We start from the raw sequence: 24,210 nt of genomic DNA, 5'->3' as shown, positions 1-24,210 counted from the left end.
GTGCATATATCGGAGAATATGTGGGTCTGTGGAGAGAGAAAAACGTTTTCCATCCTGGCTCCCCAAGTAGCAGTTTGAAGGCATTGTTAACATTTTAAGTGCTGATAGGAATCCTTCCCCATAAGCTAGTGGAAAGTGTGTTGGTGGTCTAGTGGCACCTAAGACATAAAACATCCTTTAAGATCTTCTGTGCATACATGAAATATTTTTCAGAGAATAGTGTCTTGTGAGGGTTGGGTAATGCTGTGCGGGTGTTCATTTTTGTATGTTAACACTTAAATTCACTCATTTTACTAATGGTCTGGCTCTGGCTTTGTTCTTTCGTTCTTACCCATGGTTATTTATTCCTGTTGAATGGAGTTTATCTCCTAATGTAGGAAGCAGGAGGATGTGGGACTTAACTGTGACTCCGTTTTGCCCCATTTGCCACTAAGATGGCAGTGCTTATGGAATAATTCCTTGCAGTAGAACTTGAGGTTCTTTGCCCTTTGCATAGAGTGGAAGGAAGTCATCCCACTGGATAGTTAATGCATGAACGAAAAAACTGCTTTACCTCTAATGATAGCTTAGCTCAGGAATGCAGTGACCGATTTGCATAGGGTACTGCAGTTTAAAAGTAGCATTTCATTTATTCCCTCAAATACTGTGTCAGAGAGGTAGGGCCGTGACTCTTCTCCTGTGTTACTTTTGGTAGGAACTGAAGACTAGATGACTTTGCTGATAAGGTCACAGGCCAAGACCGTGGGCTGGAGATAAGCCCAGGGCTCCTATCTGCTAGTGCATTGAGCTTTAAACACTTTACCAAAATGATTCTCAAGGTGAATTTACAAGATCCTGTTACGCTTTAGGTGAATTTCCCACCTCCTTAGGGGAGTTGGGATATTGTGCAGTCATGTGAACAGAGTTATCCGAACACCTGGCTTTTCCAGGTTCTTTGGAGACCCTTTTGTCCAGGGTACAAGCGTGCAGCTGTTCTGTCTCCTGCTTGCCTGGCTCTCTTTGAGGGCAGGAGCACGCATTTCTTTTGGTGGTCAGGGCCCAGCAAAATACGTGCCAGATCAGTACTCATTAGACTGAATAGCGCTCCAGCACTAATGTTTACATGTACGCCTTTGATTTATGTGACTTCACATTTTTGGATATAGTTTTAGTTTGATTAATCTAAAACATACCTGAGACTGTTTTTATAGTATGATTTTAAGCCTACTCTGGGTTTTTTGTTTTGTTTTGTTTTATTTATTTGAGAGAGAGAGAGAGAGAGAGCATGAGAGGGGGTAGGGTCAGAGGGAGCAGCAGACTCCCCGCTGAGCAGGGAGCCCGAAGCGGGACTCGATCCCGGGACTCCAGGATCATGACCTGAGCCGAAGGCAGACGCTTAACCAACTGAGCCACCCAGGCGCCCCAAGCCTACTGTTAATGTGGGCAGTGAGCCAGTGACCATTCTAGGTGTCTTAATCACTTTATATTAGAAAGCATACAGTGTGTTTACCTTTATGTATGAAAAGATGCTTCTTTGGAGTTCGTATTTATGCTGGCAATGAATTAAATTAGCCGAGTTCCATGCTTAGTAACATTTATTTTAAGGTAGCTGGTCATTATTTAGGCAAAGAATCTGATTCCTGTGGAACTTTAGAAAGATCATCTTGAATCCAATTAAAGTAATACAGAGGTACCATAAAATGTTCTCTTTGGACTGAGAACTTCTGTATAAATACATACAATAATGTTTTATTAATGCTTCCAGTGTTTGAATGTTCAGTCTTAGATGCTTCATTTGCTGTGGAGGGTGGGATAGAGCATCACCCAGTAGTAGCTTTGACATATTTTTCTAAGGTTCATTCTTCCAGCAGATACTTGAGTGCCTCCTATGAGCCAAACACTGTTACAAGAAGACCCGAAAAAAGCTCCTGCCTTTTAGGGGCTTAAGTTCTAAATTCTTTGTGTTTCAGTAAAGCCGCTGATGGCAGTGCTGTGTAGAGTGTATGACCTTGAGGGGACAGAAGTGGAGAGTGAGCAAAAGGGAAAGAATTGGTCTGTGTTACGGGTGAATTTCATTTTATCCATCAGATGTGTTCTTGTGTGTACATTTAATCCTATCGTGAATGCCCATGGGTAGGTCACTGTAAGAGAAAACCACGGTCAGTTCCTTCACAGTTGAGAAATCCTCTTACAAAGCTTGTGTTCAGGTGGTGGCTTGGGGAAAAGTAACATTCCTGAAGGCCAAGGATGTGCCTCACAGTATGTCAGAATCTTATTTAATCTTCTTAAGAGCCTTATGAGGAAAGGTTACCACCATTTTACAATTGAGGAGATAGCCGAGGGAGACTGGCCCCCCCCAATGTGTTTTTTTTTTAATTGTGAACTGAGAGGTATTATCAGTATCATGTGGGTCACGTAGGTGAGAGGATTTCAGCTAACTTATTCTGTTTTTCCCTATAATGGGTATGTTTCCCAAGTTGTGATAATATCTTTTGACAGAAAAGTAATTATGAAAGACTTAGAAATGTGGGGATGTGATACTGTTGAATACTAGTGCTCATTATAAGTCATGACACCTCAACCAAAAGAATAAAAAAGGCTGAAGTGCTGTCCAGTAGAGACATAATGCAACCTAAATTTGTGGTTTTAAATTTCCTAGTAGACACAGTAAAAAATGAAAAGGTAAAATTAATTTTATTTAACTCAGTATGTCTAAAATATTTCAACATATAACCAATTTAAATAAGTTACTGAAGAATTTCTTTTTTTTTTAAACTAAATCTACCAAGTCCAGTGTGTATTCTGTATTCACATCTCAAATTTCAAGTTCTCAGTAGCCACGTGTGGGTTGTGGCTACGGATGGTATTGGATGGTCCACTTCTAACTAATGAGTAAACAGTGGCAAATTTTTTTTTTTTAAGATTTGATTTATTTGAGAGAGAGTGAGAATGAGCGGGGGAGGGGGTAGTGGCAGAGGGAGAGGGAGAAGCAGACTCACCACTGAGCAGGGAGCCCGATGTGAGGCTCCATCCCAGGACCCCAGGATCATGACCTGGGCCAAAGGCAGACACTTAACTGACTGAGCCACTCAGGCGCCCAAGATCTTTAGAAGCAGGACTTTGTCATCTTGTGTGTGATTTAATGTGTCAATGATAAGAAAACAAAAGAACTAATACATTGTTTTTCGTATTTGGTAGAGAGGAACGAAGGGGATCTTATGACTATAGCCAAGATCGTACATATTATGAGAATGTTCGTACTCCGGGCACATATCCTGAGGATTCCAGACGGGACTATCCAGCCCGAGGGAGAGAATTTTATTCAGAATGGGAAACTTACCAAGGAGACTACTATGAATCACGATACTATGATGATCCTCGAGAATACAGGGATTACAGAAATGATCCTTATGAACAAGATATTCGGGAGTACAGTTACAGGCAAAGGGAACGAGAGAGAGAACGTGAAAGGTTTGAGTCTGACCGGGACAGAGACCACGAGAGGAGGCCAATTGAGCGCAGTCAGAGCCCAGTGCACTTGCGACGCCCACAGAGTCCTGGAGCATCTCCCTCACAGTCGGAGCGGTTGCCAAGTGATTCTGAAAGGAGGATTTACAGCCGATCCTCAGACCGAAGCGGGAGCTGTAGCTCACTTTCCCCTCCAAGATATGATAAACTTGACAAATCTCGTTTGGAACGCTATACTAAAAATGAAAAGACAGATAAAGAAAGGACTTTCGATCCTGAGAGAATGGAAAGAGAGAGACGCTTAATAAGGAAGGAAAAAGTGGAAAAGGACAAAACTGAAAAGCAGAAACGAAAAGGAAAAGTTCATTCCCCTAGTTCTCAGTCTTCAGAGACAGACCAAGAAAATGAGAGAGAACAGAGCCCTGAAAAATCAAGGAGTTCTAATAAATTGAGCAGAGAGAAAGCTGACAAAGAAGGAATAGCAAAAAACCGCCTGGAGCTCATGCCCTGTGTGGTTTTGACTCGAGTGAAAGAGAAAGAGGGGAAAGTTATTGACCATACTTCTTTGGAAAAGCTGAAAGCCAGGCTTGATAATGACAATGCCAAGTCTTCTGCCCTAGATCAGAAACTTCAGGTCTGTCAAACGGAGCCTACAAAGTCTGATTTGTCTAAACTGGAATCTGTTCGAATGAAAGTGCCAAAGGAAAAGGGACTGTCTAGCCACATCGAAGTGGTAGATAAGGAAGGTAGGCTTAAGCCCAGGAAGCACCTAAAACCAGAGCAGACTGCTGACGGGGTCAGCGCTGTAGATTTGGAGAAACTGGAAGCAAGGAAGAGGCGTTTTGCAGATTCCAATCTGAAAGCAGAAAGGCAAAAATCAGAAGTCAAGAAAAGTAGTCCAGAGTTGGAGGATGCTCGGGTCCTTTTAAAAAAGCAGCCTGACCTATCATCTAGAGATGTCATTCTGCTGAGGGAAGGAGAGTCAGAAAGAAAGCCTGTGAGGAAAGAAATTCTTAAACGAGAATCTAAAAAAATCAAACTAGACAGACTTAATGCTGTTCCCAGCCCCAAAGACTGTCAGGAGCTTGCCAGTGTTTCTGTTGGGACTGGCTCAAGGCCCAACTCAGACCTGCAAGCGAGGCTGGGAGAACTGGTATGCGAATCTGTGGAAAATCAAGAAATCCAGTCAAAAAAACCCATTCCCTCAAAACCACAACTCAAACAGCTGCAGTTATTAGATGATCAAGGACCAGAGAGAGAAGATACTAGGAAAAACTATTGCAGTCTTCGTGATGAGACACCTGAATGTAAATCAAGCCAAGAGAAACCACATTCAGTAAATACTGAAGAAAAAATTGGCATTGATATCGATCACACGCAGAGTTACCGAAAACAAATGGAGCAGAGTCGTAGAAAACAGCAGATGGAGATGGAAATTGCCAAGTCTGAGAAGTTTGGCAGTCCTAAAAAAGATGTAGATGAATATGAAAGACGGAGTCTGGTTCACGAGGTAGGCAAACCCCCCCAAGATGTCACTGATGACTCTCCTCCCAGCAAAAAGAAGAGGATGGACCACATTGATTTTGATACCTGCACCAAGAGAGAGAGGAATTACAGAAGTTCACGCCAAATCAGTGAAGACTCCGAAAGGACTGGCGGCTCTCCCAGTATCCGGCATGGTTCCTTCCATGAGGAAGACGACCCTGTGGGCTCCCCTAGGCTCATGTCAGTAAAAGGGTCTCCTAAGGCAGATGAAAAAGGTCTCCCCTATTCTAACATAACAGTCAGAGAAGAGTCCTTAAAGTTTAATCCTTATGATTCTAGCAGGAGAGAACAGATGGCAGACATGGCCAAAATAAAGCTCTCTGTCTTGAATTCTGAAGATGAACTAAATCGGTGGGATTCTCAAATGAAACAAGATGCCAGCAGATTTGACGTGAGTTTCCCAAATAGCATAATTAAGAGAGAGAGCCTTCGAAAGAGGTCTGTACGTGACTTGGAACCTGGTGAGGTGCCTTCTGATTCTGATGAAGATGGTGAACACAAGTCCCACTCACCCAGAGCCTCTGCTTTATATGAGAGTTCTCGGCTGTCTTTTTTATTGAGGGACAGAGAAGACAAACTACGTGAGCGAGATGAAAGACTCTCTAGTTCTTTAGAAAGGAACAAATTTTATTCTTTTGCATTGGATAAGACAATCACACCAGACACCAAGGCTTTGCTTGAAAGAGCTAAATCGCTCTCTTCATCTCGAGAAGAAAATTGGTCTTTCCTTGATTGGGACTCCCGTTTTGCTAATTTTCGAAACAACAAAGATAAAGAAAAGGTTGACTCTGCTCCAAGACCTATTCCATCCTGGTACATGAAAAAGAAGAAAATTCGGACTGATTCAGAAGGAAAAATGGATGATAAAAAAGATGATCATAAAGAAGAAGAGCAGGAAAGACAAGAGTTATTTGCATCTCGTTTTTTACACAGTTCAATCTTTGAACAAGATTCCAAGCGATTGCAGCATCTAGAGAGAAAAGATGAAGAATCAGACTTCATTTCTGGTAGGTTGTATGGGCGGCAGACATCTGATGGAGCAAACAGCACAGCCGATTTGATTCAAGAGCCAGTAGTTCTTTTCCATAGCAGATTTATGGAACTCACACGAATGCAACAGAAAGAAAAGGAAAAAGACCAAAAACCCAAAGAGGTTGAGAAACAGGAAGATACTGAGGATCCTCCTGAGACCCCAGAATCTGCTTCTGAGAGTAAAGAGTCAGAACTGAAGACTCCCCCTCCGATTGGGCCTCCTGCTGTCACAGCTGTAGTTCCAGAGTCCGCGTCGTCGTCACTGGAGAAGACGATAGCCAGCGACAAAGCAGGGGAGGTGCCTCTGGTGACAGAAGAGAAGCCCAGGGAGCCGGCCTCCACCTCCGAAGAAGCGAAGCCTGTGTCTGAGCAGGCTGCCACCGCTGTGCAGCAGACCCAACAGGTTGACCTGCCCTCAGGGGTGGACACCAGTAAAGATGCTGCTGGGGCTCCGTTGGCTGTGGAAGAGGACTCATCCGCTGACCAGCTGCCTTATCTGGACACCAAGCCTCCAACTCCCGGGGCCTCATTTTCCCAGGTAGAGGTCACCACAGATCCAGAACCTGATGGTACCCAACCACTTTCAAAACCAACTCAGAAGCCTGAGGAAGCTGATGAGCCAAAAGTGGAAAAGCCAAACTCAGCTGCTAATGTTGAGCCTAGTGCAAATCAGAAAGCTGAAGTTGTCCCTGAGGTCCAGCCTCAAGCTTCTGAAGACACTGAGGTTGATCCTCCAGTTGCTACAAAAGAGAAAAAGCCAAACAAAAGCAAGCGTTCCAAGACCCCCATTCAGGCCGCCGCAGCAAGTACCGTGGAGAAGCCTGTCACCAGGAAGAGCGAGCGCATAGACCGGGAGAAGCTTAAGCGGTCCAGTTCTCCTCGGGGAGAAGCACAGAAGCTTTTAGAGTTGAAGATGGAGGCAGAGAAGATTACAAGGACCGCTTCTAAAAACTCAGCCGCAGACCCAGAACACCCTGAACCAAGTCTGCCCCTCAGCCGAACGAGGCGCCGGAATGTGAGGAGTGTCTATGCAACCATGGGTGACCACGAGAGCCGCTCTCCCGTCAAGGAGCCCATGGAGCAGCCACGAGTGACCAGGAAGAGACTGGAGCGAGAGCTGCAGGAGGCCGCAGCGGTCCCCACGACCCCAAGGAGGGGGAGGCCTCCGAAAACCCGCCGTCGGGCTGAAGAAGATGAGGAGACCGAGGTGAAAGAACCAGTTGAGACACTCAAACCAGCTGAGGGATGGAGGTCCCCACGAGCCCAAAAATCAGGAGCTGCTGGTGGCCCACAAGGGAAAAGGGGGAAAAATGAGCCAAAAGGAGATGCTGAACGTCTGGAAGCGGCCGCTGAGGTGAGTCCCCAAGGAAGCACGAAAGAAAATAACACAAAATCCAAGGCTGATAAAGAAGAAGCAGGAAGTGAACAAAAACGTGAGAAAAAAGAAATGAGCACAGACAGAAATGCACCAGAAGCCCCTGCAGTTGAAGTGGTGGAGAAGAAAACAGCCCCTGAAAAAAACTCCAAGTCAAAGAGAGGAAGATCTCGAAACTCTAGGTCAGCAGTGGACAGATCTGCAAATCTGAAAAGCGTGGACACTGGTGTCAGTCCAAGTGTGGCGGCGGGCGAGAAGGAAGCGGAGGTGGTGGCCGGCCCCGCCGAGAAGAGCGAGAGTCCCCAGAAGGAAGGGAGTTTATCATCCCAGTTGAACAGCGATCCGGCTCCTCCGGACAAGGTAGCGGAGGAGGAGGAAGGTGTGTCTGCCTCTGCGCCGCCCCCGGAATCCAGTCAGTCAGCCAAGCAGACGGAGCTGGAGCAGGCCGTGGAGAACATCGCAAAGCTCACCGAGGCCGCCTCCGCAGCCTTCAAGGCGGCGGCCGCAGGTGCGCCAGAGGGCCTCTCCACCGAGGACGGGGACAAGCCAGCACACCAAGCAAGTGAAACAGAACTGGCTGCAGCCATTGGCTCCATCATCAACGACATTTCTGGGGAGGCAGAGAATTTCCCAGCAGCGGCACCTTACCCCGCCGAATCCCAGACAGATCCACAGGCCCGCTCTCAGGCGCCGCAGCCCCCCGGGGAGGGCATGGAGCCTGAGACCGATGAGGCCGTGTCTGGCATCTTGGAGACCGAAGCTGCTACAGAATCTTCTGGACCACCAGCCAGTGCCCCTGACCCCTCAGCAGACCCAGCAGATACCAAGGAAGCTGGGGGGAACAGCAGCGGGACCTCCCAGCCAGTGCCAGAAGCCAAAGGCTCAAAAGAAGCAGAAGTCACTCTTGCTCGGAAAGAGAAAGGCCGCCAGAAGTCAAGTCGATCACGTCGCAAACGGAATACAAATAAGAAACCAGGGGGCACTGCAGAGACCCACATCCCTGAACCTGACCAAGTTCAATGCAAGAGTCCTGCTACAGATGAGGGGACGGCAGTGCCACCCCCAGAAACTCCACAGGAAGAGCAGCAGAGAGAAAAGCCCCAGTCCACTCCGCCTGAGTCCTGTGCTTCGGACCCAAGCGAGACTCCATCCGTTGAGAATCTGCCCCAAGAAAGCGGCGTTGAAGAGGAGACTCCCACCAGAGTGCCTGCGCTCCCAGACCTTCCCCCTCCCTCCCAGCCAGCACCAGTGGAGGATGAACCTCAAGCCAGATTCAAGGTGCATTCCATCATTGAAAGTGACCCCGTGACCCCACCCAGTGACTCAAGCACCCCCACCCCCACGATCCCTTCGGTAACTGCAGCAAAGCTCCCACCCCCTGTTGCCTCTGGGGGGGCCCCACACCAGAGCCCCCCTGCTAAGGTCACCGAGTGGATCACCAGGCAGGAGGAGCCTCGGGCTCAGTCTACCCCGTCTCCAGCTCTTCCCCCAGACACAAAAGCTTCCGACATTGACACCAGCTCCAGTACACTGAGGAAGATCCTTATGGACCCCAAATACGTCTCCGCCACTGGCATCACTTCCACGAGTGTCACGGCCGCCATTGCGGAGCCTGTCAGCGCTGCCCCTTGCCTGCATGAGGCACCGCCCCTGCCTCCAGTTGAGCCCAAAAAGCCACCTTTAGAAGAGAAACCAGCAGCTCCAGCACCCAACACCTCTGACACACAGGCCCCAGAGGTTCCAGTAGCCGCAGAAAAGGAAAAGGTGGCTCCAGTCATTGCTCCCAAAATTACTTCTGTGATTAGCCGGATGCCCGTGAGCATCGATTTGGAGAACTCACAAAAGATAACTCTGGCAAAGCCAGCTCCTCAAACCCTGACTGGCCTGGTGAGTGCTCTGACGGGCCTGGTGAACGTCTCCTTGGTCCCCGTGAACGCCCTGACCGGCCCCGTGAATGCCCTGAAGGGCCCCGTGAAGGGCTCAGTGGCCACTCTGAAAGGCCTGGTGAACACTCCTGCCGGCCCCGTGAACGTCCTCAAGGGGCCGGTGAATGTTCTCACGGGGCCGGTGAACGTGCTCGCCGCCCCGGTGAACGCCGCCGCGGGCACGGTGAATGCCGCCGCCGCGGGCGCCATGACTGCGGGCGCGGTGACCGTCACAGCGGGCACAGTGACTGCCGCCTCTGGCAGCGCGACCGCCACCAGCACAGGCGCGGTGACGGCGGCAGGCGCGGTGGTGACGCCGTCGGCAAAGGGCAAGCCCAGACCCAGCGCTAACGAGAACAGTCGGTTCCACCCAGGGTCTATGTCTGTGATCGACGACCGCCCGGCAGACGCGGGCTCTGGCGCTGGGCTGCGTGTGAACACGTCTGAAGGGGTCGTGCTGCTGAGCTACTCGGGGCAGAAGACGGAAGGCCCGCAGCGGATCAGCGCCAAGATCAGCCAGATCCCCCCGGCCAGTGCCATGGACATCGAATTCCAGCAGTCGGTGTCCAAGTCCCAGGTCAAGCCTGATTCTGTGGCCCCGTCACAGCCTTCGCCCAAGGGCCCCCAGCCTCCTTCGGGCTTTGCCAACGTGGCCACTCACTCGACTCTGGTACTGACTGCCCAGACGTATAACGCGTCTCCCGTGATTTCATCCGTGAAGGCTGACCGTCCGTCCCTGGAGAAGCCCGAGCCCATCCACCTCTCCGTGTCCGCACCTGTCACCCAGGGTGGTACGGTGAAGGTTCTCACCCAGGGCATAAACACGCCCCCAGTGCTGGTTCACAACCAGCTGGTCCTCACCCCAAGCATCGTCACCACTAATAAAAAGCTTGCTGACCCCGTCACCCTCAAAATAGAGACCAAGGTCCTCCAGCCAGCGAATCTGGGGTCCGCTCTCAATCCCCACCACCCTCCTGCTCTGCCCAGCAAGCTGCCTGCAGAAGTGAACCACGTTGCCTCGGGGCCCAGCACCCCGACAGATCGAACGGTCTCCCATTTGGCAGCCACAAAGCCAGATGCACATTCTCCTCGACCCAGTGGGCCTGCTCCGTCCCCGTTCCCGAGAGCGTGCCACCCCAGCAGCACCACGTCCACGGCGCTCTCCACTAATGCCACGGTCATGCTGGCGGCAGGCATTCCTGTGCCTCAGTTCATCTCCAGCATACACCCGGAGCAGTCTGTCATCATGCCGCCCCACAGCATCACCCAGACCGTGTCCCTTAGCCACCTGTCCCAGGGCGAGGTGAGAATGAACACGCCCACGCTGCCCAGCATCACCTACAGCATCCGGCCGGAGACGCTTCACTCGCCGCGGGCCCCTCTGCAGCCCCAGCAGATAGAGGTCAGGGCCCCGCAGCGTGCGGGCACACCGCAGCCGGCCGCGGCTGGTGTGCCGGCCCTGGCCCCCCAGCACCCTCCGGAGGAAGAAGTGCATTATCACCTCCCTGTTGCTCGGGCTGCGGCCCCCGTGCAGTCGGAGGTGCTGGTCATGCAGTCCGAGTACCGACTGCACCCCTACACCGTGCCCCGGGACGTGAGGATCATGGTGCACCCGCACGTGACGGCGGTCAGCGAGCAGCCCCGGGCGGCAGACGGGGTGGTGAAGGGGCCGCCGGCCAGCAAGGTCCCGCAGCAGCCCGGGAAAGACGCGGCCAAGACGGCGGAAGCCAAAGCGGCCCCGGCCCCCGCGCCCCACGGGGAGGCCCGCATCCTCACGGTCACCCCCAGCAACCAGCTGCAGGGGCTGCCTCTGACCCCACCTGTGGTGGTGACGCACGGCGTGCAGATCGTGCACTCCAGTGGGGAGCTGTTCCAGGAGTACAGGTACGGAGACATCCGCACCTACCACGGCCCCGCTCAGCTCACGCACACTCAGTTTCCGGCCGCCGCCTCCATCGGTCTACCTCCTCGGACCAAGGCTGCCGCTCAGGTGAGTGCCGCGCCGCCGCGTCGCCCCCTGCGCTGGTCGGGGCACCAGCGCCGGCCTGGACACGTGTCGCCCTTTCTGTGAGTTTAAAGAGGCGCTCCCCAAATTGCAGGGTGAGGGAATTCGATCACCGTGCAGAGGGCCGAGACCCGGGAAGGCGCTCTCTGGGGGGACCTGATGGGGGGCGGTGCCTCCTTGCAGGGGTGTGGGGGAGAGTGAGCGGGTGACCTCTCCCTGCAACCCTCAATGCTGAGTGCCCGAGAGGATCACTGCTGTGGGCCTGACTTCCAGGGGGTGCCTGCAGCTGACCCTGCCCGGGAGCCCATGGCTGGGGAGTGGGGTGGGGGTGGGGGGCGGTGGGCAGGGTGCCGGGGGTAACACGCTCTCCTCTCCGTTCCTCTCTCCCCTGCTGAACTCTAGGGCCCAGCTCCTGAAGGTGAGCCCTTGCAGCCCCCTCAGCCTGCACAGTCTACACAGCCTGCCCAGCCCGTGCAGTCCGCACAGCCTGCCCAGCCCACGCAGCCCTCCCAGCTCGGCCAGCCGGGCCAGCCACCAAGCAGCAAGATGCCTCAGGTGTCCCAGGAGGCGAAGGGGACCCAGACAGGAGTAGAACAGCCTCGCCTCCCAACCGTACCTGCAACCAGGCCAGCCGAGCCTCATGCCCAGGTTCAGAGGGCGCAGGCAGAAACCAGCCAGACCTCCTACCCCTCCCCCGTGTCCGTCTCCATGAAGCCTGACCTCCCGGCCCCTCTCCCTGCTCAGGCTGCCCCGAAGCAGCCGTTGTTTGTCCCCACAACCTCAAGCCCCAGCACCCCTCCAGGACTGGCTCTGACGCACACCGAAGCCCAGCCCGCTCCCAAACCAGATTCTTCTCCACACTTGACTTCCCAGAGGCCTGTGGATATGGTCCAGCTCCTGAAGGTAAGCCTGGGCAGGGGGCCTCCCCGGCTCCCCTCCGAGCTTTGCGCTGTGTTGAAGGTCCTAAGGTCCCCACTTAGACCAGTAAGCTGTTGTCTGGGGCCATGTCCAGCATGGCTCTGCTCTGCAGCCGGGAGCTTAACTTCCTGTCTGTCTCCCCGAGAGCAGAAGTACCCCATCGTGTGGCAGGGCCTGCTGGCCCTCAAGAACGACACGGCTGCCGTGCAGCTCCACTTTGTCTCTGGCAACAATGTTCTGGCCCATCGGTCTCTGCCCCTGTCGGAAGGAGGCCCCCCGCTGAGGATCGCCCAGAGGATGCGGCTGGAGGCCTCGCAGCTGGAAGGGGTTGCCCGGAGGATGACGGTGAGCTTCGGGGCCCAGGCGAGCGACTGCCCTGCCCATGAGGGAGGACGTGGCTTGCCCCGCACGTTCTGTCGCCGGCGGGGGTGTAAAATGCCTCTAGGCTCAGAAACCGTTTTTTTTTCAGTCAACAAATAGGGTGGACTTTAAGGTCGGGGGTGGGGGTGGGGGGTCTTTTGTGGACTCCGCAGCCGAACCCCTGGTCGGACAGGCCTCCACACGGGGCCACTGTCCTGAGGGGAGGCCCCGGATGACCGACAGCTGCTGCTGTCTCCACAGGTGGAGACAGATTACTGTCTGCTGCTGGCTCTGCCCTGCGGCCGTGACCAGGAGGACGTCGTGAGCCAGACCGAGTCCCTCAAGGCGGCCTTCATCACCTATCTGCAGGCCAAGCAGGCGGCAGGGATCATCAACGTTCCCAACCCTGGCTCCAATCAGGTCAGCCCGCTGTCCACACGTGGTCAGGCTGGTCAGCCGTCTAATCGGGCTACCAGTGCCGACTCCGAGGAGTCCAGAGGTTTCTCCGAGGTGGGCAGAAGGGCGTTTTGGATAGAGGACTCGAGCGGAGTGTAGAGGTGGGGCCCCCGTGGCCCATCCTGGAGCTAACCCAGGGCGGGACCGCTGAGACCACAGAGGTTTTCAGCTCCGGGCTGCGGAGGCTCCCCTGGAGGGTCGTTCAGGTGGCTAGTTTGCGGACACCTAGGTTCTTCCTGGTGGACAGTCCCGGGGGCATTAGCTGATGGGGAAACGGACTCACCCGAGCTCGGTGTGTTGGGCCCCCAGTTGGGAATGTTTAAGAATGGCAGTGGGGTGGCTGATGTGGAGACAGGGGATCCCACTCTTCTCTCTCGTCCCCCCCCCCCCCCCAGCCCGCCTATGTGCTGCAGATCTTCCCGCCCTGCGAGTTCTCCGAGAGCCACCTGTCCCGTCTGGCCCCCGACCTCCTTGCCAGCGTCTCCAACATTTCTCCCCACCTCATGATTGTCATCGCCTCCGTGTGAGCCACTGATGGCCGCCACTCGGTGTATCTCCCCGAGGCTCTGCAGCGGAAAGTAAACCCAGGACCCCCCAGTCACGTGGAGGAAGCAGCTGCCGAAGGGGACATCCTCCACTGCCAGCCGCCAGCCTTGCCCTCGAGCCCGCTCCCCCCCAGGCTCAGGGGGGCAGACCCCTCTGGGCAGTGGTGCTGCTACCTGTGTGTTTACATGACATTTAGCCCGAGGACAGACCACCACCCGATGGACTCTGCAGACACCTTGGGGCTGGGTTTCTCTCTCCTCTTTTTGGAGAAAAGGAACTGGGCAGTGGAATTAATTTTTTGTTTTTGTTTTTAAGAAACAGAACAGAACTGCCTTTGCACTAAATTAGTGACTTGGACTTTTGTGACTTGGACTTTTGCACAGTGAAGACAGGCTGTGACACTCTGGATGTCTTGGTGGACCTGAAACACACACATCGAGGACTCGAGCGCAGGACATCAGGTTTCTGCCGGAACACTGGGGTCAAGGAACATTTCATTGGGTTGTTTTGTCCCCACCCCGCCCTTCCCCTTGTTCATTTGAATGTGTCACCTTTCTCAGTTCTCCTGCCGCCACCATCTTTGATTCACCCGGATGTATAGTTTACAATCGAAAAAGAGCAGACAGGAGGATTCTCTTTCCTGGTGGGATATGCGGAACTTGGGATGTGTGTACATATAAATATATAATATATATAAATATATATAATACCGACTTAAAAAAAAATCAAATTCCCCTGACATACATTTTTTTTAATCTGTGCCAAAAATGTGTTTTCAGAGAAGAATCTTATTTTCATACTCAGACTTTGTATTGTCACTCATTTGTATAAGTGCGCTTCGTTACAGCACGGGCCCTGCCCCCGCGATTTGGAAGTGTCACACACACAAAAAGACTGTACAAAAAAGACTGGCTTCCCCCCTTCCTGTTACCTTGACCTCTTCCCCCCCCCAACTTCCTAACACTTATTAATTTATGAAACTGGTTTTCTCAGCGCAGTTTTGTTTTGTGTGTCCATTGGATTACAAACTTTATTAAAAAATACAAAACACGTCAAGTGTGGATGTGACTGTCACTTGGGAGGACCAAGGGTCCTTTGCTTATGGGAACAGCTGGCTCTCATCCCGCTTGTTTCCCTCCCCCAGTCTGTCCATGGGACCTGCTCCCTTCCTGCCACTTAATCCTCCCCAAGCATCATGTTATCTTGTACAAAAGAGGTTTCTGCCACAGACCGAACTTATTTGTTCTCGGGTAACGTGGAAGGCACTTCAAAGTTGGATTGGGGGGGGGGTGAGGAGGGGGCCGGGGGAACCACCCACCAGGCAAACTGAAACCTCGTAGGCAAACTTTGGTGTCTCGTCTCTCGCCCCTTCCTCCTTCAGGCCTGCCCCGGCGCCAGCAAGGAGGGTGGGGCGACTGGGCCCGGCTCCCCCTGCAGCTGGACCCACTAGAAGCTGGGGAGGCGGGGTGTGGGGACAGGACCACAGAGTTGATGGTCTCACTTGAGAGAATCACGGGGCTCTCGGAGTGAGGAGGTGGCGCCATCTCTGAGGGAGGGATTACAACTGCTCGGAGCAAACTGTAGAGGGGCAGGGACGGCATCCGCTCTCCCTCCTGAGGAGGGTAAGGATGAGCTGTTCTACGGCCCCTGCTGGCCGTGTCCCCCACCTCCCCCCATCAAAGCCCCTGGCCACGCGTTTCTGACCCTCAGCCTGGTCGTAGACTCCATCGGTTGAGGGCAAATAAATGTTCCCGAAAGAGTGGGGCACTGGCTCGGCCTTGATCCTGTGAAGTGAGGGGGGAGCCCTCCTGCTTCCCCAAGCCCAACAGAGCTGGGCCCGTGGCCCGCTGGGCCTGGCTCTCTGCCTACCTTGCCGCTCTGGCTGAACGGGCTTCTGAGCTGGGCTCTCTCTGGGGTGCCTGGATCCTGGTAAGCCAACCCAACTGGGCAGAGGGGGAGCAGGGTCACAGCTGTGCTCCACGGCGGAGAGGGGAGCGCAGGTCCTGAAGCTGAACAGGTGAGAAGCCCAAGGGGGAGACTGGATGAGGGGATGGGGTGCACAGAGCCACGGTCTCTCTGGCCCCAAGCGTGCCGCCCACACCCCGACTCCGGACAAGGAAGCCAGCTTTTTTTTCCTAGACCGGTCCAGAGGCACCAGTCCCACTCTGCGGGAGGGACAGCCTGGCCGCTTGGCCAAGGAACAGGTCGGTGCCGGCTGGTGCCTGGGAGGGGCAGCCCTTCCGTGGCTTCGGCCACAGCTCTGCCAGCTCCCCGCCCCACCCCCACAGGGAGCTATAGGCAGCGTTAGAAAATAATCGAATTTATTCTCTCTAGGGAACGGGGCCACCCGTCTCAGATCTAGGGTGCCGGCCATCCTTAAATAAACAGTCACAAGGAGGGACGCCCGCTCACTCCGCAGGCGGTGGACATTCAGGGGCTGTGGGGGGCGTCTCTGCCAGAGCGGGCTGGCCATCGGCCCCGTCCCGAGGGCGGAAGACCAGCTCCCCAGCCTGCAGCACCTGCCCGGCCGGCCACGCGCTGCCCGGCCCGTACTGCTGGTAGAAGTCCGCGTCCGTCTGGAACATGACCAGTGCCTGGGCCGTGTGGATCCGCACGTGCTGCGCGAGGCTGTTCGCGTCCAGGAACTTGTCCCCACAGGAGTCACAGGCGTAGAGGATGTGGGTGTTGGGGTCTGTGGGAGGTGGGGGCCGTGGTCAGGATGGGGACGGCCCTCGGGGTCCACCCGTGTTCACCCTCCGGGCGGCCCGGCCCCTCTCACCTTCCTCCTGGACTTGCTTCACGGCTTTGCTGATCTCGGCCTTAAGTACTTCCGTCTCGTCGGCGGTCACCGCGGCCCCCACTGGTACCACTGCGGGCAAAGGCGGGCGGAGTCCGCAGGGCCTCAGGCCTCAGGCGCCTGCCCCGTCGCAGCCACCGCGGAGGCCAGCTGCCCGTGACCACCCCCTGCTGCCCGCAGCCCGCACCTGTGAGCTGAGTGACGGCCGTTGCCGCCAGTGCCTCGGTGGCCAGCGTGACCATGTCATCCACGGTGACCACGCTGACCTCACTCCCCTCCTCGGGCTCCAGGATTTTGATGCCCGCCTTGCCCTGGTGCACAGTCTTCACGTGGGAACGCAGGTTGTCCACCCGGTTGAAGCCGCGACCGCACTTGTCACACAGGTAAGGCTTCTCTCCTGGGGGGGAAGGCAAGGTTCTCGCCTGCCGTTGGGGGGGGGGGGGGAGGACCTCAGTGGCCTCCAGCTTCCCCCAAAACCCTGTCCTTTCCAGCAGCAAGTGCTCTGGGGCAGCACCAGGGCTGCGCGGAAGCCTCCAGTGGCCACCGCACCTTCAGGAAACTAGGAAAATGGGGTCCTCATTGGAACTGGACCTCCCAGGTCCCCTGCGGCAAGGACTGGCACCCAAGGCTGGGATCTGCAGGCACCTCCCTTCCCACCAGCCCCGCCCCCAAGAACACGGCCGGATGGGGCAGGCGGGCACCAGCTCACCGGTGTGGATGATGATGTGCTTGGACAGGTCCCCCACGTTCACGAAGGCCTTGCTGCACACGCTGCACTTGTGAGGACGAATGTTGTCGTGGTGGCGAATGTGATTGGCCAGCTGGCTGGACTGGACGAATCTGCGGCGCGCAGAGCAAGCGGCTGGCACCGAACTGCCCGGCCCCGAGGTGGGGGGGCGGGGGGCTGGGCGGGGGCCTCCTGCCTCCTCTTCTGGATCGGGGCGGACCTGGGGACCTGTGCCTGGGCCGGGCGGCAGCCGGGCCGCTGCCAAGCGAGCTCTAGGTTCGGTTCCTGACCCCCTTCCCCGAGCGAGCGGGCTGCCAGGGACCCCCGTGGGGCCCGGGGCGTGCGGGGGGCGGGGGCGGGGGCGGGGGGGGGGAGGGCCAGGACCTCTTGCCGCAGCGCTCGCAGACGTAGGGCTTCTCCCCGGTGTGCTGGCGCACGTGCGCGATCAGGGAGCTGGCCTGGGTGAAGGCCTTGCCGCACATCACGCACTGGCACGGCTTCTCGCCTGGGGCCGGGGGGCAGGAGAAGGCGTCGGCACCAGCCCCGCCCCGCACCCCCCCCCACCCCCACCCCCCCCGGCCCCGGGCCGAGCACCCACCAGTGTGGATGCGCACGTGCCGCTGCAGGGCGCCGGGGTCGGCGAACTGCCGCTGGCAGTGGACGCACACGTACGGCTTCTCCCCGCTGTGGATCCGGAGGTGCCGCTTGAGGTTCCCTGTGGCGAGACGCGGGGGGGGGGGGCGGGGGGGGCGTGAGGCGCCGCCGGGGGGGGGCGGGGGGGGAAGCGCGGGCGCGGGGCCTACCTGAGGTGGTGAACTGCTTGCCACACTCCCTGCACTTCAGGGGCCCGTCGGCGATGTGGATCTTCAGGTGGGCCTTCAGATTCCCCACCTGTGCCCAGGCCGGGGTCAGAAGGGCCACCGGGGGAACGTGGCCTCGGCGGCCCCTCCCCGGGAACAAGGGACGCTCAGCCCCGCCCCCCGCGGGCCCTGAACGGAGCTCCAGCTTTCCTCGGGGCCGGCGGCATGTTCCGGGTCCCGGCAGCGGAAAGGGGGAACCACCTCCCCACCCCAGCTCTTTGGGGGCCCTCCCCGCCGTGTCCGCGGGGGCGCGCGCACCTGGTTGAACTTCTTGTCGCAGTGGGGGCACTTGTGCTCCTTGTCGGTGTCGTGGGTCTCCAGGTGGCGCATCTTGGACGTGGGGTCGGAGAAGGAGCGCCCGCAGTACTCGCACTGGTAGGGCTTCTCGCCGCTGTGCACCAGCTGGTGGCGCTTCAGGTTGCCCGACGTGGTGAAGAGCTTCCCGCAGTCCTCGCAGCGGTAGCGCGCCTCGCCCGAGTGCCGCTTCTTGTGCAGGTTCAGCAGGCTGATGAGCCGGTAGCTCTTGCCGCACTCCTCGCAGCCGTACGGCTTCAGCGGGCTGGGGGCGACAGGGCGACAGGGCGGGGAGCGTCGCTGGGCTCCCAGAGGCCGGGCCCCGCGGCGGGCGGGCGGGCGGGCGGGGGGCGGGGGGGCGCGTACCTGTGAGTCTTCTCGTGGGCCTTGCACGCAGCCGGGTCCGAGAAGGCCTTGCTGCACTCGCGGCACGAGAAGGGCTTCTCGCCCGTGTGGATGCGGATGTGCCGCTTGAAGTTGCCGGTGTGCGTGAACTCCTTCCCGCAGTCCTGCGGGGGCGGGGGGGCGGGGCGTCAGGGAGCCGGCGGGGGTGGGGGGGGCGGGGAGCCGGGGGCGCGGGGAGGGCTGCACCTCGCACTTGTGGATGACCGAGCCGTAGGCCTTGGACTCCGTGCGGTCGCCGTAGGTGCCCGAGCGCAGGCCCCGGGCCTCGGCGCCCAGCTCGTGGCCGGAGTCCGTGCTGGCCGACTCCTCGCTCTCCTCGGGGGCCTCCCCCTTCTCCAGCGGCGGCCCCTCTTCCTTGACCTCCGCCGCGCCCTCCTCGTCCCGCTCCTCTCCTTTCCTGGCCGGCTCCACCTCCATTTCTGCCGCGAGAAGGGCAGGCACTGAGGCGCTTGGGAGGGCGACAAGGGGCCTCTGCAGGCCGCGACCTCAGAGCCAGCGAAGGCCGAGGCGGAGGTCTGGGCTCCGCTGCCCTCAGGGCATGGGCTCCCCGCAGGGCCCCGCTCGGTCCCGCAGCCGCAGACAAGCCTGCCAGGCGCCGGCCGGGGAGAGGGCCCCCCCCACCCCAGCCGTCCGCTGCTCGGAGGGGGCCGTGGGCCAGTGTCCCCCGGGGGCTCGGGACCTGCTCCGCGGTGGGTGCGTGGGGTGAGGGGCTCCCTACTGGCGCTCGGCACTGGCCCAGCAACACTCCCAGGCCAGCAGAAGCACGGCCGGTGCGTCCCCAAGAAAAAGAGGCCAGATTTCGAGAATGGAAAGATGCCTTGGGCCCAAAGCTAAAGCGAACTCATGGGGGGATCCACTGGAGGGGTGCAGGAGGGACGCTGGGGGGCGTGAGTGCCGGCTGGCTGGGCCCCAGGGGAGGGGCAGGGTACCTTGCTCGGAGCTCTCTGACAAGGCGGCCTCGGCCTCGGCAGCGGCCATGCTGCTCGTGGGGTCGGGCTTGGGCTCCACGGGGGGTGGCTCCCGGGGGGCATCAGCCTTCTCCGTCTGCTCGGCCCCTGGGTGTGGTGTGGGAACACGCGAGGCTGGGTTAGGGCCTGCCGTCCGGGGCGGAAGGCTCTCCTGCACCAGCCCCCGGGAGCGGCTGAGGCCCCAAACGCAGGCTGCCTGGGCCTCTGCTCTGGCTGCAACAGGCGCCCCAGAGCGAACAACGCGTCAGTCTGGGTAACCAGAGCTCAAGGGGTGTGGCTGCTGGGCCCCCCACTCCCGCCTCCCGGCCCCAGGAGCCTCCCGAGGGAGGCGCTCGCTGCACTGGGGCCCGGGCTGCCGGGACGGGCTGGGACGGCCAGACAGGTCCTCGGTGCCGTAACTCACCGCTGGCCGTGCTCTCGGCCTGGCCGCCCCGCTCCTCTTTGGGCTCCCGGCCTGGGCCTGTGGGCGGACCGCTGCCGCCAGGGTCCAGCTCACCCAGCGTGGGGGCAGCCACCTTCTCCTCTTTGGCTCTCTTGTCTCCTCCTGCAGATGGTACAGGACAGACCTGCCATTTCCCGTCACGTGCCCATCACCTCGAGGGGTGAGGTGGCCCAGTACTTGGTAGCTCTTCCAGATCCTCCCTGGGGATACATCTACGTAGTGGCTTGCCAGTCTGTCTCCCCAGGCATCTACTGCACACGCCCGGCGGCCGCCTGGGCCCAGGATCAACAGTCCCGGTGCCGCTTCCGTGGGGGCGCCCACACCGGTCGGGGAGCACACCCCACACGCAAAACAAAGTCGCTGCTCAGAGTCAGCGCTTCGGAAGGGAATGGGGTTCTCTGCAAAGGGTACCATGAGAATCTGGCCCGTAGCCGGCATCAGGAGGAAGGGCACGAGAGGGGAAGGGCAGCCGGAGGAGCGACCCCCGTGTGCAGAGGCCTGGGCCAGGCACGCCCCCAGCTCTCTGGGGCAGCAGAGCACAAAGCAAGCGGATAAAAGGTGGGGAAGGGGTAGGCGGACGGGCCCCTCGGAAGGCTTTCCTGAGACTTACTAGCACCCCACGGTGCAGGCAACGCCGGGTAAGGAAACTGAGGCCCAGAGAGAGGAAAGGGAGAGTAAGAGGCAACACCCCATCCAAAGCCGCCTGCTCAGGAACAGCCTACCAAGACTCTTACCTTCCGTGGCCGAGGCCACCGTATTCTCCCCAGGGCTGGCGGCCGGCTCAGCCAGTGACTTGAGGGCATGGCAGGCCGTGATGATGTCCTGCATTTGCAGGAAGCTGGCCACGGCCAGCACATCGTCCACGTTCTCGGAGCTCAGGCTCAGCTTGGCCGTGTACATGAACTCCAGCACCTGCCCCAGGCCTGCCAAGGACACAGAAGGCCATCACGGACCCACCTCAAGGCACTGGCCGCCGGCTCAGCTGCCCCACTCGGCAGCAGGACCCGGGGATCTGTGAAAAGCAGAGTGGCAGGCCACCAGCACCCCCCCCATACTGGCGCCCAGACCACAGCCTCTGAAATGAAGTACCCCCACAGAGGCCAGAGGGGGTGACAGCTGCCCTGCACGGAGGACAGGGGTGTGAATGCTCACTCGACACGGAGGACGGGGTGTGAATGCCCACTCTGCACGAGGACAGCGGTGTGAACTCCCCCCCCCCCCCCCGGTATACTCTCCACCACTCGGCCACCACACCCCACCACCGCAGGACACTCTAAGAGGGTGTCAGCACTGGCTTTCATGAGGGCTCTGCCAAAACGCATCCGACCTCCAGGCCAGTCACCTGACCTCTCTGGGTCTCAGTTTCCATATCCGTAAACCGGGGGACCACCACCTCGCCCTGACCTTCTCATGGCAGGTCCGCCATTCTGGGTTAGGAGCCAAATCTAGGACCAGTTCCTTCTCAATCCCCAGGTCTTCCCGACACCCCTCCGAGCCCCAACCGTGGCCATCCCCATCATGGTTAGCACGAGGGTAGGGGTTCAGGACGGACTGGGCCACGGGAAAGGGTCGGGGGCTGGGAAGAGCACCGCTGTTCTCTGCCCCTCCCGAGCCGGTCCTGCATGCACTCCGGCCCAGAGCTTGCCACGGGCCCTTCCTGTCAGTTCTCTTCTTACCACCCAGCTCCCAGTCAAAACAGGCCCCCCCAAATGTGGAAGGAACTCGATGCCCACACACTCGTGGCCTGGGGCCCATGTGGGAGGCCTGGCGCACCCCTCAGCTCCAAGGTGCCACCCCCAGGAGGGTGGGGGCCGTGTCAGGAACGTCAGGAGGGCCTTGCGTGGCACAGAGCCGGCCACAGCTTCCGAGCCTCCGCAAGCGTGGCCCTGGACCCAATGGGGTACCTGCCGCGTTACTGATGTCCAGGTGCACCACATCCTTCTGGTCCACGAAGAGCATCCTGAAGTACTCGCTGCAGGCCGCCAGAACTGCCTTATGGGCTTTGAAGTCAACCCCGTCCACCACAAACGTGCAGTCACACAACAGTCCCAGCTGCCGCTGCTGGTTCAGCTGCTCCAGGACGTGCCGGCTGTGCTGGGGAAAATCCATGGCTGCGGAAAGCCGGGGGGCCCTCGCATTAGCAGACAGAGAAGACGCCAGCCCGCCCAACGGTCAACCCCCCAACTCCCAGGTGAGAAGCGCCCGGGAGAAGTAAATCCACCAAGGGTAAATCACTCCCGATTCCCTCTGCAAGGCAAGGCTGACCAGCGGTTCCCAGGTCCCTGGGTTTAACTGGCCAGCAAAGTTGCAAAAACCAAAAGCACTGAGGGACCAACAGAAAACAGCCACCTTTGTGTCTTGCCAGGTAATGACATTAGAAAGTCAAAAAACAAATACAAAACACTGATGACGGTGAGCATTAAAAAAGACAAAGACATGGTCAGTTTAACATTTTTTACAGAAAGAAAGCACGACATAATCTTAGAAGGCCAGCTCCTTCAACTCGATACATTTGGCTTTACAAAAACCTATTTCGTTGTTTTCCCCGTTCTGTCACACAGGTGAGACGTGCGTCTAGGAAGACAGATGTTCCATCGCCCAGCATTTCTGGAACGGACCCCCTCCCGCAGCACCCACAGGGCTCGGGTAAAGTCCTGCCCTTGGGGGCAGGGACCCGTCGCTCGCTCTGATTCATAGGCTCAGGGAACTGCATAAAGCTGGGGAGTCCTCTGCCTCCAGAAACCTCTCCAGGCTGTCCCTGGAGGAAGAATGAACTCTGGTCCTGACCCCAAGAGCTGTGGGGCTGGCTTCAACCTCTCTGGCAAAGGCCTCCCTTGATGCCTGGAAATCCCACAACTGTCTCAAGTGAAAATGCTCAGAAAAATTCCATGGCCTGGTGCCGAATAATCATGAACTACCACAAGCCATGACTAAATAAGTATCTAAAACAGCTCCCTCCTCCCCAGCAGCACCACGCCAGAGTGCATCTCAGACCAGCATTTTATAGGGAAAATAGCAGGCCCTCAGTTCAAGAAAGACCCAGTTTCAAAATAAAAGTCAACACCCCCACTCCTGGGGTCACACTGCACAGACCTCCCCCCGCCCCCCAACCCAGGGCCAGGCTGTCAGGCCCTGGTCCCGCATCTGAGGCCTGGGGCTGCTCAGAGCTACCCCAGGCTCTTTCTGGGCAAGTGAGAATGACACTTCGGGGCTCCCGGCCCCCAGGTTTCAGCAGCCCCTCACGCGCTCCCGCCGTTCTGTGACATCAGCCTCCTGGGGGTGAGTCACTGTGCGGGAGCCCTGACCATGTACGGTGGCCTGGCTGTGATGAGCAGCGAGGGAAGCCACGCCTGCCTCCCCACCTGCAGGGACTTGGCCAGCAAAGCCCACCCACCCTGTGGTGTCTGGAAACTTTGCAAAACCAGGGCTAGGTGTCTGCTGAGCTGGGGGAGGTCACCGGGCAGGCAGGCAGGGCTCCAGGGAGGGAGGGGGAACGTGGCGGGGACAACAGCCTGTGTGCCACGTGCCAGCCTCTGTCTGAGCTGTGAGTTCAGAGCAGCTGTTGCTGGAGACCCAGGAACAGCCTTTCCCTCCCTCCCACATCCCCAAGACCATCCTCCGATCCTGGCCTCCACACACAAGCTCCCACGGCTTCTCGGGTCTCTGCTCTGTCACGGTGCCACCAGCTAGAGCTCGGCAGAGAGGCACCAGGGGCCCCCGAGCAGAGGCCCCTACGGACACACAACACCTGGGAAGGCGTCCTTGTTGGTCTTCAGTCCCTAGAACAAGCAAGTTCCTGTTGTGACCTGAAGGAATGAATCGGAGGAGAATTCTGGCTGCTCTGTGCCCGAGCTGGTAAAATAAAATAAACATGTTTCTGGAGAACATGGAAAAGAACCAGTGTCCAGTCCATGGGTTGAACACCCAGGCCAGGGCACTCAGGCCTAGGATCCGAAGGCAGTACACACCGGGCAAGAGGTACACGGGACGGAGGCGGGGGGCAAGGAGAGGCCAGGCCAGCTCACCCCCAGATCTGCCTTCTCGCTGGGGCCAGGGGGAGGCACGTGAGCATGTGTCCCCGTCACTAGTCACTCCCTATGTCCTCGGA

At 57.7% G+C, this 24,210-nt stretch overlaps 2 protein-coding genes across 6 annotated transcripts in view; one reads left to right on the top strand and one right to left on the bottom strand.

Annotated features, from left to right (window-relative positions):
- SPEN (spen family transcriptional repressor) overlaps positions 1–14,660 on the top strand; it is a 103,400-nt gene extending 88,740 nt beyond the window's left edge. For both annotated transcript variants that reach the window (XM_045898619.3, XM_045898620.3), the window contains 5 exons: positions 3,178–11,314; positions 11,732–12,232; positions 12,398–12,592; positions 12,869–13,027; positions 13,459–14,660. In XM_045898619.3, the coding sequence (XP_045754575.1) occupies positions 3,178–11,314; positions 11,732–12,232; positions 12,398–12,592; positions 12,869–13,027; positions 13,459–13,590 (9,124 nt within the window). In that variant the 3' untranslated portion in view covers positions 13,591–14,660. The remainder of the gene's footprint in view (positions 1–3,177; positions 11,315–11,731; positions 12,233–12,397; positions 12,593–12,868; positions 13,028–13,458) is intronic.
- A 221-nt stretch (positions 14,661–14,881) lies between these two features.
- Positions 14,882–24,210, bottom strand: part of ZBTB17 (zinc finger and BTB domain containing 17) — a 31,591-nt gene continuing 22,262 nt past the window's right edge. For 3 of the 4 annotated variants that reach the window (XM_045898625.3, XM_045898624.3, XM_054513123.2), the window contains 14 exons: positions 22,007–22,213; positions 20,837–21,025; positions 20,064–20,204; positions 19,622–19,747; positions 18,879–19,111; positions 18,654–18,796; positions 18,252–18,552; positions 17,937–18,024; positions 17,732–17,848; positions 17,518–17,638; positions 17,116–17,246; positions 16,594–16,803; positions 16,389–16,478; positions 15,754–16,301 (listed from right to left, as the gene is read on the bottom strand). In XM_045898625.3, coding sequence (XP_045754581.1) covers positions 16,018–16,301; positions 16,389–16,478; positions 16,594–16,803; positions 17,116–17,246; positions 17,518–17,638; positions 17,732–17,848; positions 17,937–18,024; positions 18,252–18,552; positions 18,654–18,796; positions 18,879–19,111; positions 19,622–19,747; positions 20,064–20,204; positions 20,837–21,025; positions 22,007–22,211 — 2,379 coding nt within the window. In that variant the 5' untranslated portion in view covers positions 22,212–22,213 and the 3' untranslated portion in view covers positions 15,754–16,017. Of the gene's footprint in view, positions 15,619–15,753; positions 16,302–16,388; positions 16,479–16,593; positions 16,804–17,115; positions 17,247–17,517; positions 17,639–17,731; positions 17,849–17,936; positions 18,025–18,251; positions 18,553–18,653; positions 18,797–18,878; positions 19,112–19,621; positions 19,748–20,063; positions 20,205–20,836; positions 21,026–22,006; positions 22,214–24,210 lie in introns of those variants that run through there. The other variant, XM_045898626.2, reaches the window with a different exon arrangement.

Source organism: Mirounga angustirostris, unplaced genomic scaffold (assembly GCF_029215605.1).
Source record: "Mirounga angustirostris isolate CCGP_5_RB_7025 unplaced genomic scaffold, mMirAng1.0.hap1 SCAF_4, whole genome shotgun sequence".
Taxonomy (NCBI): Eukaryota; Metazoa; Chordata; class Mammalia; order Carnivora; family Phocidae; genus Mirounga; species Mirounga angustirostris.
This window is presented reverse-complemented; position numbering and strand designations above follow the sequence as displayed.